Below are 12,938 nucleotides of genomic sequence, written 5' to 3'. Positions count from 1 at the left end.
CAACCGCAATGAATTTATGATTACTTATAGGGTAGTCATAATGCTTACCTTGAAGTCCTTATGTAGTGGCTATTGTATATGTACTTTATTTTCTCAAAATTGTTGATATACCTTAGATGCCATCCTTGGATTGTTTACTGTCGTCAATGATAATTAATTTTTTTATATATCTCTTAGTTACTCTCGACTTGATGATATTATTATTATGTTATTTTAATTTTATTATTTATTTATTTATTAATTTTATTGTTTCTTATTTTATTATTTATTTATTATTATGATATATTTATTTTTCTATTAGTATGATGTTTTTAATTCAATTTGGGATGAGAGGACATCACACGAAAGTGACGAAACAGATGATTTGATGGGAGCCCTGGCCTCTTACATAGAGGCTTACTTTGGGCCTCTATTTAATTTATTTTACTTTCCCTTTTAATTAATTAAAAGTATTTTTATATTACATCCAAAGGCCTGTTTTGAATTATATTTTAAATAAAGTGTTTCAAACACTTCAGTAAATATTACAGAAAATCAAAACCAATTTTAAGGTGCCCATTTGAAACTAAAATGATTGATTCAGCTTAAAATATTTTTAATTCTTCTAGTTCTGCAAATGGGACTTGACAGCTAATCTTTTTCACTGATATATGTAAGCACTTTGAAGCCAGTTTCAAATTTAATAGGAACCCTCTTGAATGACACCTCTACTTTGATGTATTTGCCAAGGATTCTCTTTGAGCCACAATTTTCAGTAGCACAGGTCTTCCTGTTAAGTTGTAGAGCAATTTCAGTTTCCGATTTTTCTGAGGTTTCTTTTACAAGAGTTTATTCTGCTATATCAAGATCATTCTAAATTACTTATTATGAGGCACATAAATCTAACTGTCGATCATATGACAAGTACAGAACTAGTAACTATAATTGTGGTGCAGGCAGATTTAGTTGCAAGACTCTCTCTCTCTCTCTCTCTCTCTCTCTACACACACACACACACACACATATGTGTGTGTGTTTTCTTTGTCTTTTCTTATGCACACTTTGTAATTTGAGATACATCACTTTTGAAATATATATTTTTATATTGCTTAGTGAATTGAGACCTCTGGAAGTAAACAGTTTCTGTTTGTTGTTTTATGCATAATCAGGTTATTCCTACCAGGACTCAGATATCAACTGAAACTGATATTGATTGCTTGGAATTGTTGGCTTTTCTTCAGGTATTGCTATTTGTTTAATTTTTGTAAAATGATGAATATCATGATAATGATTAAAGGCTCAATAGCACAACTACTATTCTTGCAGGGGTTCTTTATATTTGAACCTAAAAAATTATGATGGATATGTCAAATTTAGGGCATCCGTATGGTGCGTTTTAAATTTGAATGAGTTTCTTTCAAATATTAAAAGATGGATATCATTTGAATTAAATTTTTTCCATGTTTTTCCATCAGGAGAAGGATCACTTTTTCCAATTCTTTATTCAACTCTCCGCCTCAACTACTTTAATGGGAAATGTGGTATGATAAATGATTTCTTATCGCTTTAGCTATCTTTTAGTTCCCCGCTATGCAACATTAGTTTACAGAAACTAAAAGTGTCATGTCACATAAATTGATTAGTATATATATGACTAGAGGTTAATTAGAGTAGCTTTTTAACACACAACTGACTGCTTTAGGGTTGATTATTTTGAATTTTCCCATTAATCTTACTGCCTTTCGGTTTCTCCTAGAATTCCTTTTCAAACAGGTCATTGCTTTCAAAGGTTTAACATTTTCTGTTTGTCCAAGTAAAGAGGAACTATCATTGTGCATCAAATGGGTTGGTCCAACAACTGTAAGAACCTCTACTAGTTTTAACTATAACAAACACCAAATTGCTCTACTTTTCAGACGTTTGACTTTTTGTCAAACACTTTGCATGCCAGCTCTATCCTCTGTCTTTTATTTTCAGATTGTTTTTGCTTGCTCAGAATGGTTTCAAATGAAGTTCGAATGCTTGCAAAAGATTACCAAGAAGTCTAGGCAAAGACCTAAGTTACAATGCAATCCTTTCTAACCCTTTCAAGTGCATACACATGATTTCTACAAGTAAAATGTGCATCTACAGCCAATGGACATTTTCACAAACACTTGGCATGAAAATTTAGTTTCAATCCTTCTTATTCAAACCAATATCTAATGGACTGATTACAATATTCTGAGAAAAAATCAGATTACAATGCACAAATTAAAGCACATGAAATCTAATTTAAAACCATTGGAATGAACCTGTAGCAGAAGTATGCATAAATTAGCCCCTTTAGCTAATATCACAGACTTCAAAATTGTCCCAGATTGACACTGAAGCTTAGAATTAATAAGGGAGGCATCCTTATTCCAAATGTGCCCAAATATCTGTCAAACGCTGCCCCTGCAACCCCAAATAGTAGCCACTGCCTGTATAGATGAATGGCGGCTCTCTATACCCCAAATGCAAACCTCTAAAAGGCTGTAATCTGCACAAACTACAGTCCTTTCTGCTTCCATCCTGTCTTCATCCCCTGTTTATAGAAAAGTGGGTGAGGGTGGGGGTACTTCCTTTACTCCTATTTGGAATTTCTCCAATAACCTGTCTGCCTCATTTCCCTCCCGTCCAAGTTCTGGACTCATCTCTTGGTGGCCACTGCTGATATACTTTTTCTGCAACCCGGTTCTTGCAGTGTCAGCAGGTATCACTACCAAAGGAATTGGTTGAGCCATCTCCACTCCCTAAGGGCTGGTGATCCTGATGGTGTGCGGTGCCTTCTTGTGGGATTGAAGATCTACCACTTTAGCTTGAGCTATCTGATCTGCTGGAACTAAATTTGCTACTGACAACAACCGTGATGTTGTGAATGATACTCGGTTTGCTCCCAATCTAGGAATGCCCTCCCATCCGTGTTGTACAACTTTCTTCCTCTATACGAAGTCCGTCATTTCCTCCTATTGGCGACGTATGACTGGCTTCTCCTATTGCCATACTGTTTTCATCAACTGTATGGGCTTCCTTGTTTATGTACTCCGTATGAGCCTTTTGGTTTGTGTCCTCCATTCGGGCATCCTAGTTCATGTCTTCCGTACATCTTTCCCTTGCCGTATGGTCCTCCTCTGTCTCGGTCATATGGTCGTCTTGTTGTGATGCTGGCGTACGACTATCCTCTATTAGCGTATGACTATCCCTTGTTGGTGTACTACTGTACATTGTCGTACTTGCAGGGCTTAGTTCTCCTCTTGCTTCCGTCAGTTGTGTTTGGATCTCGACCTATTCTAGCATGGCTCTTGGCAAGGTTCCCTCTTCGATAGTTAGGAGCGTAACTTCTTTGGGTGTTCCTCTGAAAGTGTTATCTACCAACCAGAACTCATCTTCATGGGATTTGAAGACAAGTCCTCCATACCTGTATCTCCTCCATCATCATCCAAACTTTCTTCTTCCTCTGTGCTCTATGTCTGAATGGAGGCTTCCTATCTCACCCTCTTCTTTCATGGTTCACCACTTCCAACTCCGAATGTGTCCATGTCTAGCCAATATGTCTTTGTAGGCCTATAGGGTTCCACTCTATTTGGAAGGTCAAATGTTCTCCAATGTTTTGGAGCTACCTGTGTGTGGAGAGCTTCCAAAAACATGGCTATGGCATGATGAGGCATGTAAAAAGTTTTATATTAGCTCCAAAAACTTCTTCAATCGTTCTGAGAGGAGTTGCACCCAATTATAGACCCTCCCAATGTTCAACACATTTACTAAGGGCAACATCCATATGGCTATGTTGGAGGTTTGACTCCCTCCTGTAAGTTTACTCTTGACCAAATCCACAATACATCTCCATTCTCCATGAGCTATAAAAGTCTTTTTCAAACCTTGGCTATTGCTTTTATTGAGAATGCTCTCCCATTCTTTATCTATGAGACCATCCCTGCACATTAGTCCAAGCCATTTCTTCCTTTCTTCCATTGTCATATTGGTTGAAGTTTTTGCTGGGTCTTGCCCTCTGGAACCCCTTACACCTTGATCACATGCCATGCAGAATAAGAAATTGTAATACTTTGTTGAAAGTACTGGATTATAGATATGTGTATTTTCTTATCATACCCCGCAATCATTGTTCTAAGTATAGGCTTGAATTCCCTCAAATCAAAGATGGGCATCATTTTTTTTCTACCTCTTCTTTCTTCAATGCTTCCTTTAGCACGAGTTTCTTTCGCATTTTCCCATCGAGCTCGACATTCGCTTCCAGAAACACTCTCAAATGTAATACTTGTCGCTATGGTTTTCTCACTGCCTTTCCCCTTTCCTTCCTCTTGGAAGACGTCATATTTCTTACTTGTGATCTTGTCCCTTCTTGAATTTGTAACTGCACCTTTGTTCAGATTCCCTCAACTTGTTTTTGACCATTTTGTGCTTTTTCTCAAATACCCTAGCTTCTTTTGTGTTTCCAACCTCCCAACTGTTTCTTTCTATGTGTCTTACCATACAACTTCCTCGAATGAGTATGGTCACTGTACAAATGCTGCTTCCTTCTACTCGTGTGGTGCTTCTTGTTGCATGTACGATCATCTTGTACAGTCTGATCGGCTTCTCCTTCCGTACGCTGGGGTTTATGCCTACGAAACTCTTTGCTTTCTCCTCCTATATGATGGACTTTATGCATATGCCAATCTTTTTCCCTCCTTTGATGGTGCTTTCCCTCATTTGTACGTTGTTGGTCACGTCGTGTATGACGAATTCTGTACGGTTAATTTCCTCGATTGTGTTCCTTATTCGGACAGCTTGGATTGTACAACTACTTGTGCCTCCTCTTGCCTTTGTCTGCGCAACCTGATTTGTATGGATGCTTGTGCCTCGTCTTGCCTTTCTTGTCCATACGACTTGATTCTTATGATGATTGCTTGTGCTTGCTTCTGTCAGTTCCTGTTTATTGTCATTTTGTTGGTTGCTTCTTTTGCTTATTCTTGCTTTCCCCTCACTAGCTTTATAACGCAGCTCTTCCCTGTTCGGGTGGGCCCATTTTCCCTTCACTTGTTTTATTTTTGCCCCTTTTGTTTTTTCTCTATTTTACCTTTTATAATTCTTTTTAAGTACTTTACCCTGTCTTTTTCCATATTCAATCTTCTTGGATCTTGTATTACTTGTAATATATGGATTTGAAAAGTTTGTTGTCTTTGCTTGTAAATTTTCAACTTTGATCCATTAACTGGGTCTTTTAGGGGATTATCATTTAGACTAGATAATTTTATGGCGCCATTTGCTATAACTTTCCTTATCTTGTAGGGTCCCAACCATTAGACTTTAAATTTTCGTGGTCTAAGTTCATTCCAACCTTTATATTTGAGTACTAGTTGGCTTGATTGAAAATTCATTCATTGTAAATGCCTGTCATGCCTAAACTTCCTTCTGTTTTGTGCTACCTCAGTAGTCCATTGTGTTGTCATCCTTCTTTTCATCCATTCTTAGTAAAGTGTTGAGCCTCTCCCTCAGGCTTTCCCTGTCTCTTAGTCTATATTCGACTGTAACCCTCAATCTTGGAGCTGTTTATTATGTTGGCATCACAACCTCCTGCCCATACATTAATTGGAACAAAGTTTTCCGACTTGTGGCTTTATAAGCGGTCCTATATGCCCATAACACTGTAGGAAGCCTCTCGTCCCAGTTGTCCTGTTCTAACCCACAAGTCTTGTACATGATGGATAGTAGCAATTTGTTTGTGGCCTCAGCTTGACCATGAGCTCGAGGATTGTATGGATTGGAAACTGAATGGAAAATTTTGAACTCGATAGTCGTGGTTCAAGTTACTTGATTTACAAAATGTATTCGATCACTCATTATTTAAAGAGGTATGCCGAACCGGGTTACTATTTGTGCGTACAAGAATTTGGCTATACTTAATGGTGTGTTATCAAGAAGGGCCTTTTCTTCTATCCACTTTGTGAAATACTCAGTAACCACTATTACGCATTCATCTATGCATGTTGCTTACCTTCAGGGGTCCTACAATGTCCGACCCCCATCTCTTGAATAACTCCTTTGGTTGTGATTGAAAAAGAGGCATGGAATTGCTTTTCAAGAGTTTCTTGCTTGTTGGCATGTATCACAACTTTATACCCATTGTTGGGCATATATGTGCAAGTTTGGCCACCTTAGTCCCGCCAATAACACCTTGTGTGTTGTAGTATCAGGTCCCATATGGACTCTTGCAATTCCTTCATGGGATTCTTTGAGTACTCCTAGGATCTCTTCTTCCATTACACACCTTTGCAACACTTCATCTGACCCCATTTTGTACAGTAAGCTGTTGAAAAGTTGAAATGTCGTACTCTTCAACGCAATCCTCCTTCCACAAACTGGCATGTCTCTTGTAAAAGTAGAAGACATATATTGGCCAATTCCTTCATACTAGTGAGGTAGTATGACAACTTGGTATAATGTGTGACTTGAAAGTCTTCATTCACTCCCTCCTTTACTGGTTCCCCTAATAATATGCGTGACAATTGATCTGCAATTATATGGTTCCTTCCTGGATGTAGTATGATTTTAATAGTAAACTCTAGGAGGAGGATTAGCCACCTCCTTACCCTTCCTTGTATAATAGGCTTGTTTACCAAGTAAATCAAAGCTTGATCAACAAAAAATGTGAATGGCGTGGCCAATAAATAGTGTCTAAATTTTTGGATTGTTCATTGAGAGACTCAGTGACCGTTTCGATGGGAAGGACCGTAAGCTAAACTTCAAAAATTTCGCTTAGCTAAAGCAAACAGGTATGGTAGACAATTACATCACTGAGTTGCAAAGATTGTTAGTATTAGTCACAGATGTCTCCGAAACACATCAAATTGTGTTACTCATGGATGGGTTGAAAGAGCCTTTGAGAGGCTAGATCATAGGGTTCAACTTGTGTGCACTCAACGAGGCTATTAAGAAGGTGCGTAACATGGCCGCATCTTCCTCCAAAACTCACATAGCTACGCCAACATAGTCCCCACAAGAAGACAAAGACAAGGAGCCAATTCAGAAAAAACCTCCGTTGGATGAAGACTTGCAGCAAGAGCTCCAAAGGAAAAAACTTTGTTTCACGTGCAAGGAACCATGGGGACTAGGTCATCGCTTCCTTGGGAAGGGAAAGATTCATTACATTGAGGTGTTACCTAATGACGATGAAGGACAAATACCTATAGTGACTGGTGAAGAAAGTAACCAAGAGGAGAGAATAAATGCCCTGATACAAAAAGGGGGTTCCATTGCTACCCTCACGACAATGGCTGGAAGTATTATCTTCTGGGTTTGTAGCACACTTCTTGGGAGACAAGTCACAGTCATGATGAATAATGGTACCACACTCAATTTCATCGATTCATCTTTGGTCGCTAGTAAGGGCTTGCATGCAATAGAGCATGGAGGATTTGAGGTTAAGGTTGCTAGAGGAACCTTGTTACCCTACACTCATGTGATCCCATGGCTAAAAATTTCCATGGGAAACTATACCTTGACAGATGATTTCTTTGTCATAGATTTGGTTGATACAAATATCACATTGGGCATCCAGTGGATGGAGACCCTTGACTAGTACACCCAAAGTTTCAAGAGGATGAACTTTTCATTCGAGATGGATGGCAAGAAGGTATTGCTAAGAGGAATGTCAAATAAAGGATCAACGGAAGTAACAATCAAGAAGATGTAGGCCATTTTTAAACATGACATGATCCCATATGCTACAAGTAAAAACATGACAATCAACACTTTACCCCATTCCTTGGATAATTGACAGGTCCATCTATTGGTCGAGTACTCAAAGAACAATTTTGCATGAGTTGATGGATGTCTATATACATGATGAAAGATACCAAGTTATTGATGATATCATATACTACGGCGATAAGATCTACTTGGTACTTGACTTGAAACTGAAGAAGCTGATTACAGAAGGTTTTTAAGAATCGGATTTGCATTCGCTTGATTACAAGCAAATTTTGGGACAGAGAGATTGTAATGTTCTTGTCATAAAATAAATATTTATTCAAACCTTCGTTAATGGGCTGATTGATTTAGTATATCTTGGACACATTTTTATTTAATTGTTTCTGTAGGTAGGTGTGGCCGTCGGCTATCTTTGTAAACCCTTAGAAAGTTTCTTTGATGGGTATTTAAGCATGGCATGTAGGTAGTAGTTGGTATGCAATTTGGATTATTTCTTTGTATTGCAAATTCTTGTTGGAGTTCTGTATTGTTCAGCATTTCGGAAGTAAAAGATCTTCTCTATTTGGCTTTTCGGTTTTGGTTGGATTCAACCCTCACCTGATTTTGCCTGTGTACTACTTGGCTCAGATCTAGCAAGTCAAAGCACCACCTTTGTCTGAAAATTCAATTTTATAATTCATTGTGATACGAGTACTATTTCATGTTTGGTGTACCTTCTCTATATTATCTCTGTGTGTTTGCATTTGGATATTTAATTCAACATTGATTCTTCCCTTGGCATACATATTCACTACCGTACGGCTTGAAGGAACACCTACTCAAATATCTAGTGTCATCATGCAAACCCAACCTACACCATACGGTATTCCTACCGGCTCTTGAACCGTACATCTTCCATTCTCTATCGTACAGATATTTGGAATCATCGTACATAGCCCCCACACCATACGATAAACTCCTACTCCACCATACGAACCCCTTTTGAAACTTACTGTACGTGCTGTCTTCTACTCCCACCGTACAACCATCACCCCACACCGCACACTCCCGCAACTCATCATATGACCCCTACTGCCACCATATGAACATCACCTGCCACCGTACAAACATCACTGATTGCATGTTCGGTTCTTGTTGCTCCCAAACAGGCTTAGCACAACTTCCTCCAAATACATACAGGCCATATACATGCTGATTTCCTTCGAGAAACTATGGAGATAACGAATTTTTTTTTCCTAGGGCATTGGGAACATTACAATCTAAATCAAGAGGAGAAACAAGTTAGTCCAAAAATGCCTTAATGACCTTATATTTGTACAATATAATCTTCGATTGCGCATAAGAAAGGCACAAGAAGTAGTAGCTGGTCTAATTGTTTTGGATGATGTAGATCTTTATAGTGATTGGACATCATAGGACCAACCTCCATTTTTTTAGAGGATGACATCACGAATTTGGAGAGACAAGTTATGGAGGAGGGGAGTAGATTTGGTTTCGCATTAATGACATTGGGGAAGATGAGTATTATGAGGAGTCATTGTTAGTGCCAGGAGGAGCCACATCTAGTATGGAGGATGAGCCACACACATAATCAGAGATAGTAAGCGAGGAGGCATAGTCATGCCCAACATAGGCTTCTAGGACTAGACCCTCTAGTTGTACTTCTACCTCTGCCTTATTGTTTAGTAGAGTTAGGAAGAGGAAGATCTAATTGTAGTGATATATTTACTTTTAGTTTTACATTAAACAATTTACTATTTGTATTGTATGGTTCTAGCGATCAATATTCCTATGAGAATGTGTGTTTATACCCACTTTGCATTTATGATGTCTAGATTCAACTTGTTTATTTTCATTTAATTCTTGCAAAAGAAAAAATCATTTCTAATTAGATTTAAGCAGTTTTTATAGTTCCCGAGTTTTTGGCTGCATTTTACCCGAAAAATTTCAGGCCTTGGCAAGTTCTTGGCTTTGCCAAGTTTTCCAACGTTACTTTTTCCAATACGTTTAGGACTTTGGTGTTCCTTTATGTTTGTTTATGCTTCTCTACCAGTCATAAACTAAGTCATTGTGCAGACGAGTTTTAGCTTTATATGATATAGTCCCTAGTATCTTGCTGCAAACTTTGTGGTTGTCATCCGAAACATTTGTATTTATCATGGTTGTAATGGTGAAAACTTAAGAGGACACATGTTATGGTAAGTAGATAATTTCAAGGCCTATAGCCTTGTACAAATGGATACTAATTAAAAAATTGTGTATTATGCAGACAGCATATGGTGAATAAATTCAAGTAAATATGTGCAGAACAGCAAATGAGGGATAAGGTCCAATCTTTGGTACAATATAAAGAACGAAAAAAATAAAAAAATAAAAAATAAAAAAGGTTGTCTTTAAAAAAATTGCTGTAAACTCTAAAATTAATTATATGAATAATTGGCACAAAATGTAGCATAAGTTCTTATGTCTGCAAAATTTTGGTTTCAGGATACAAAAATATTTCTTTATTCAGAAACTGAATTACAAAAAGATGACCAGTCATCGTCTATGTGGTGCAAACATGAACTCATGGCAAGCCAGGTATGCATTGCTAGCATAATGGTGTAAGTGTTCTATTAAGTTTCGGAATTGATGCATCTTTGTTTCAGTCAGAAGGATGCACCTTATGACCTTTATTGTGTATACGTTATTTTATGGTTTAACTTTTGGGGAATTGAAAATGGGGGTGATATAAACCATGGTCTTTGCATTTGCTTGAGATTGTCATTACAAGTTTATACAAATTTGCATTTGTGATACTACGAATCATCTTTTTGTCATAGGTTGAGAAGCTATTTCTGAGAAAGTATTCATATTCTTCTTAAACAATATATTAAGTCTAATGAATCATGTTAGTTGCTTAACCATTCCAGACTACCCAGGTACAGGGTCTAAGTTTGGTTGTGCCAGCTTTCATACCACATGGCAAACTCTTCACAACAACTAACAAAATCTCTTTCAACTGGGAAAGATTGTAATTTGCTTTGTGTCAAAACTTATATATTCATTTGTGCACTCAATAGAAATGATTAATTCCTTAGAAACAAATCTCTTCAATACTCACGACCTGTGTTAAATGTTGGCTGACCATAATCATCAATAAACATTACAAACCCTTTTATTCTATCTGTCAGCTCAAAGCATTTTTCTCCAGCTCTAATCACTCTTTCAAATGCCTTTGTCGCACGAAAATATAATATCCACAGAAATATGATATCCATGGGTTGAATCGAGATGATCGCCTGCATACTTCAGAATAATCGACCCTTTAAACCTGATAATATTTTATTTACTAAACTCTTGATATTAAGCTTCAAACTTGCAAAACATTTGATAGTTTGTTTTCTCCAAATCATAACTTAGCAAAGATATTATTGATTCTCCAGCCATATGACTTATTCTTAAGCATGGAATATTTGTTTCCCGCAGTAATGATTTATTCTGAAACTGAATGACAAATCTTAAAATAAAAAAATTACTAATATGCCTCATAAATTAGTCTTTATGGAAGACTTCACTTATTTCATTATTGAAGACAAACTGACACTGTGATATGAATCCACTGAGAAGTGGGATTAGGTTTCTGTCCAATCCACAAGACTTAAAGGATTCCGCCATCAAGTTGAGGGATTCTGCCATCAAGTTCCTGAAACCCAACGCTCTCCAGTATTCACTGATAAAATTATTTTTCCCTGATTTGTTTCTTCTCTCGTAAACCTTCCTTTGGTATATGATTTGACAGGTCATGAACCAATCTATTATTTGACTTCAATCAATCTCAGTTCTTTAAAGTCACTTTATTTTATAACTATTTAATACTACATTTTAGATACCAACATAAAGTAATGAAATATAAATTAATCGCTTTTCAACCACTTTAGCTTTCAGGAATTAGTTAATGTTTAGTTTCTCAAACATGTTTGAAATGGAGAATATTAAAAAGGAATTAGCTTTCAAAATATTGAAAGCATGAACAAGCACAAAAACGGGAGTTAGCACTTAGTGTGTTGAAAGAAGACTTACCTGGGTGAGCCCAAGAGATGGTGGAATTCCACCCTCTGTGGTGCTCCAGAGCAGAAGCAAGGTTGGAATTCCACCTTTTGTTGGACTCCATATATTAGCTAATTCCCAAATTTGCCTAGCCTCTAGATCAAAATCAGATCATGTTGGGGAGAGTTGTATGTGAGTTTTTGACACTTGAAAGGTGAATCTTGAGACTTAAAGATCATACAAGCTGCTGAAAGTGAAGAAAAATCAGAAGTCTTATGTTCATTGGAAAAATTCTGAAAAAGTAAGTTGATTTTCTGTTAAGGTGATCTAAATGGAGAGGAAACCAAGGATAAAATTGAAAGTTTAGACATGATTTAACATGTTTTTGAAGGTAACGAAGTTGGGCTAAGCCCAAGGATGGGTGAATTTCCACCTTCTGTAGGGCTCTTAAGCCCATCTAAGGGTAGAATTCCACTCTCCATCGGGCTCCATGATCACATCACCCCCACCTTTTATCTAGATTTGCTTGACACGTGCAGAATGCCTAAAACTTGAAAATTGTAGGCATTTGAGGCCTATTGATGAAAGAAAACAAGAAATCAGGTAGTGAGAAAATTTGCCAAAAAACATGAGTTGATGAGGATCCATACACATCTTTTTTAAGAAGATATTACTTGGCAAAAGCCCAAGGATGGGCTGAATTCCACCCTTATGGGGTTCTCAAGTCCTTAGGTCAGATTTCCACCTTCCATTGGGCTTCATGTACAATACTTAGTTACCGTTTCTCTCCTCCCCAGTCTCCATGTGGATTCGTGTGCGCAAGGATGTGAATGCTCTTCAAAGGTGCCTAGGAAAGCATGTGGAGGTACTAGAGCACATCCACAACCCTATGATAGACTTATTAGGTGCCTTCAGGGGAAATCATAAACTATATCAGTGATTTCCAACACATTGCCAGAAATTTCTCTTCTCTTTGTTTTAGATTATCATTATACTATCATGTAGATATTAACTTACGAGTGCCCTATGTAGTAATGCAACTTTTTGAACCACGTTCCACATTAGCCTAGCTAAAACTTCAATTTTTCCCGTATCCATTCGAAAAACTACACCGATTTTCCTTTCGACATAGCTTTATGTGTTACTGATCTCCAACACATTGCCAGAAATTTCTATTCTTTTGTTTTAGATTTTTTAAT

General features: G+C 37.4%; 1 protein-coding gene across 1 annotated transcript in view; it reads left to right on the top strand.

Moving 5' to 3' along the window:
• Window positions 1-12,938, top strand: part of PHYLLO (2-oxoglutarate decarboxylase/hydro-lyase/magnesium ion-binding protein) — a 327,122-nt gene that overhangs the window by 73,705 nt on the left and 240,479 nt on the right. Inside the window, exons 7-9 of the mRNA XM_089799357.1 lie at window positions 1,149-1,220; window positions 1,455-1,520; window positions 10,198-10,290. Of these exons, the coding sequence (XP_089655483.1) occupies window positions 1,149-1,220; window positions 1,455-1,520; window positions 10,198-10,290 (231 nt within the window). The remainder of the gene's footprint in view (window positions 1-1,148; window positions 1,221-1,454; window positions 1,521-10,197; window positions 10,291-12,938) is intronic.

This window comes from Cupressus sempervirens, chromosome 9 (genome assembly GCF_028749045.1).
Source record: "Cupressus sempervirens isolate cs-2001-9-10 chromosome 9, ASM2874904v1, whole genome shotgun sequence".
NCBI lineage: Eukaryota > Viridiplantae > Streptophyta > Pinopsida > Cupressales > Cupressaceae > Cupressus > Cupressus sempervirens.
This window is presented reverse-complemented; position numbering and strand designations above follow the sequence as displayed.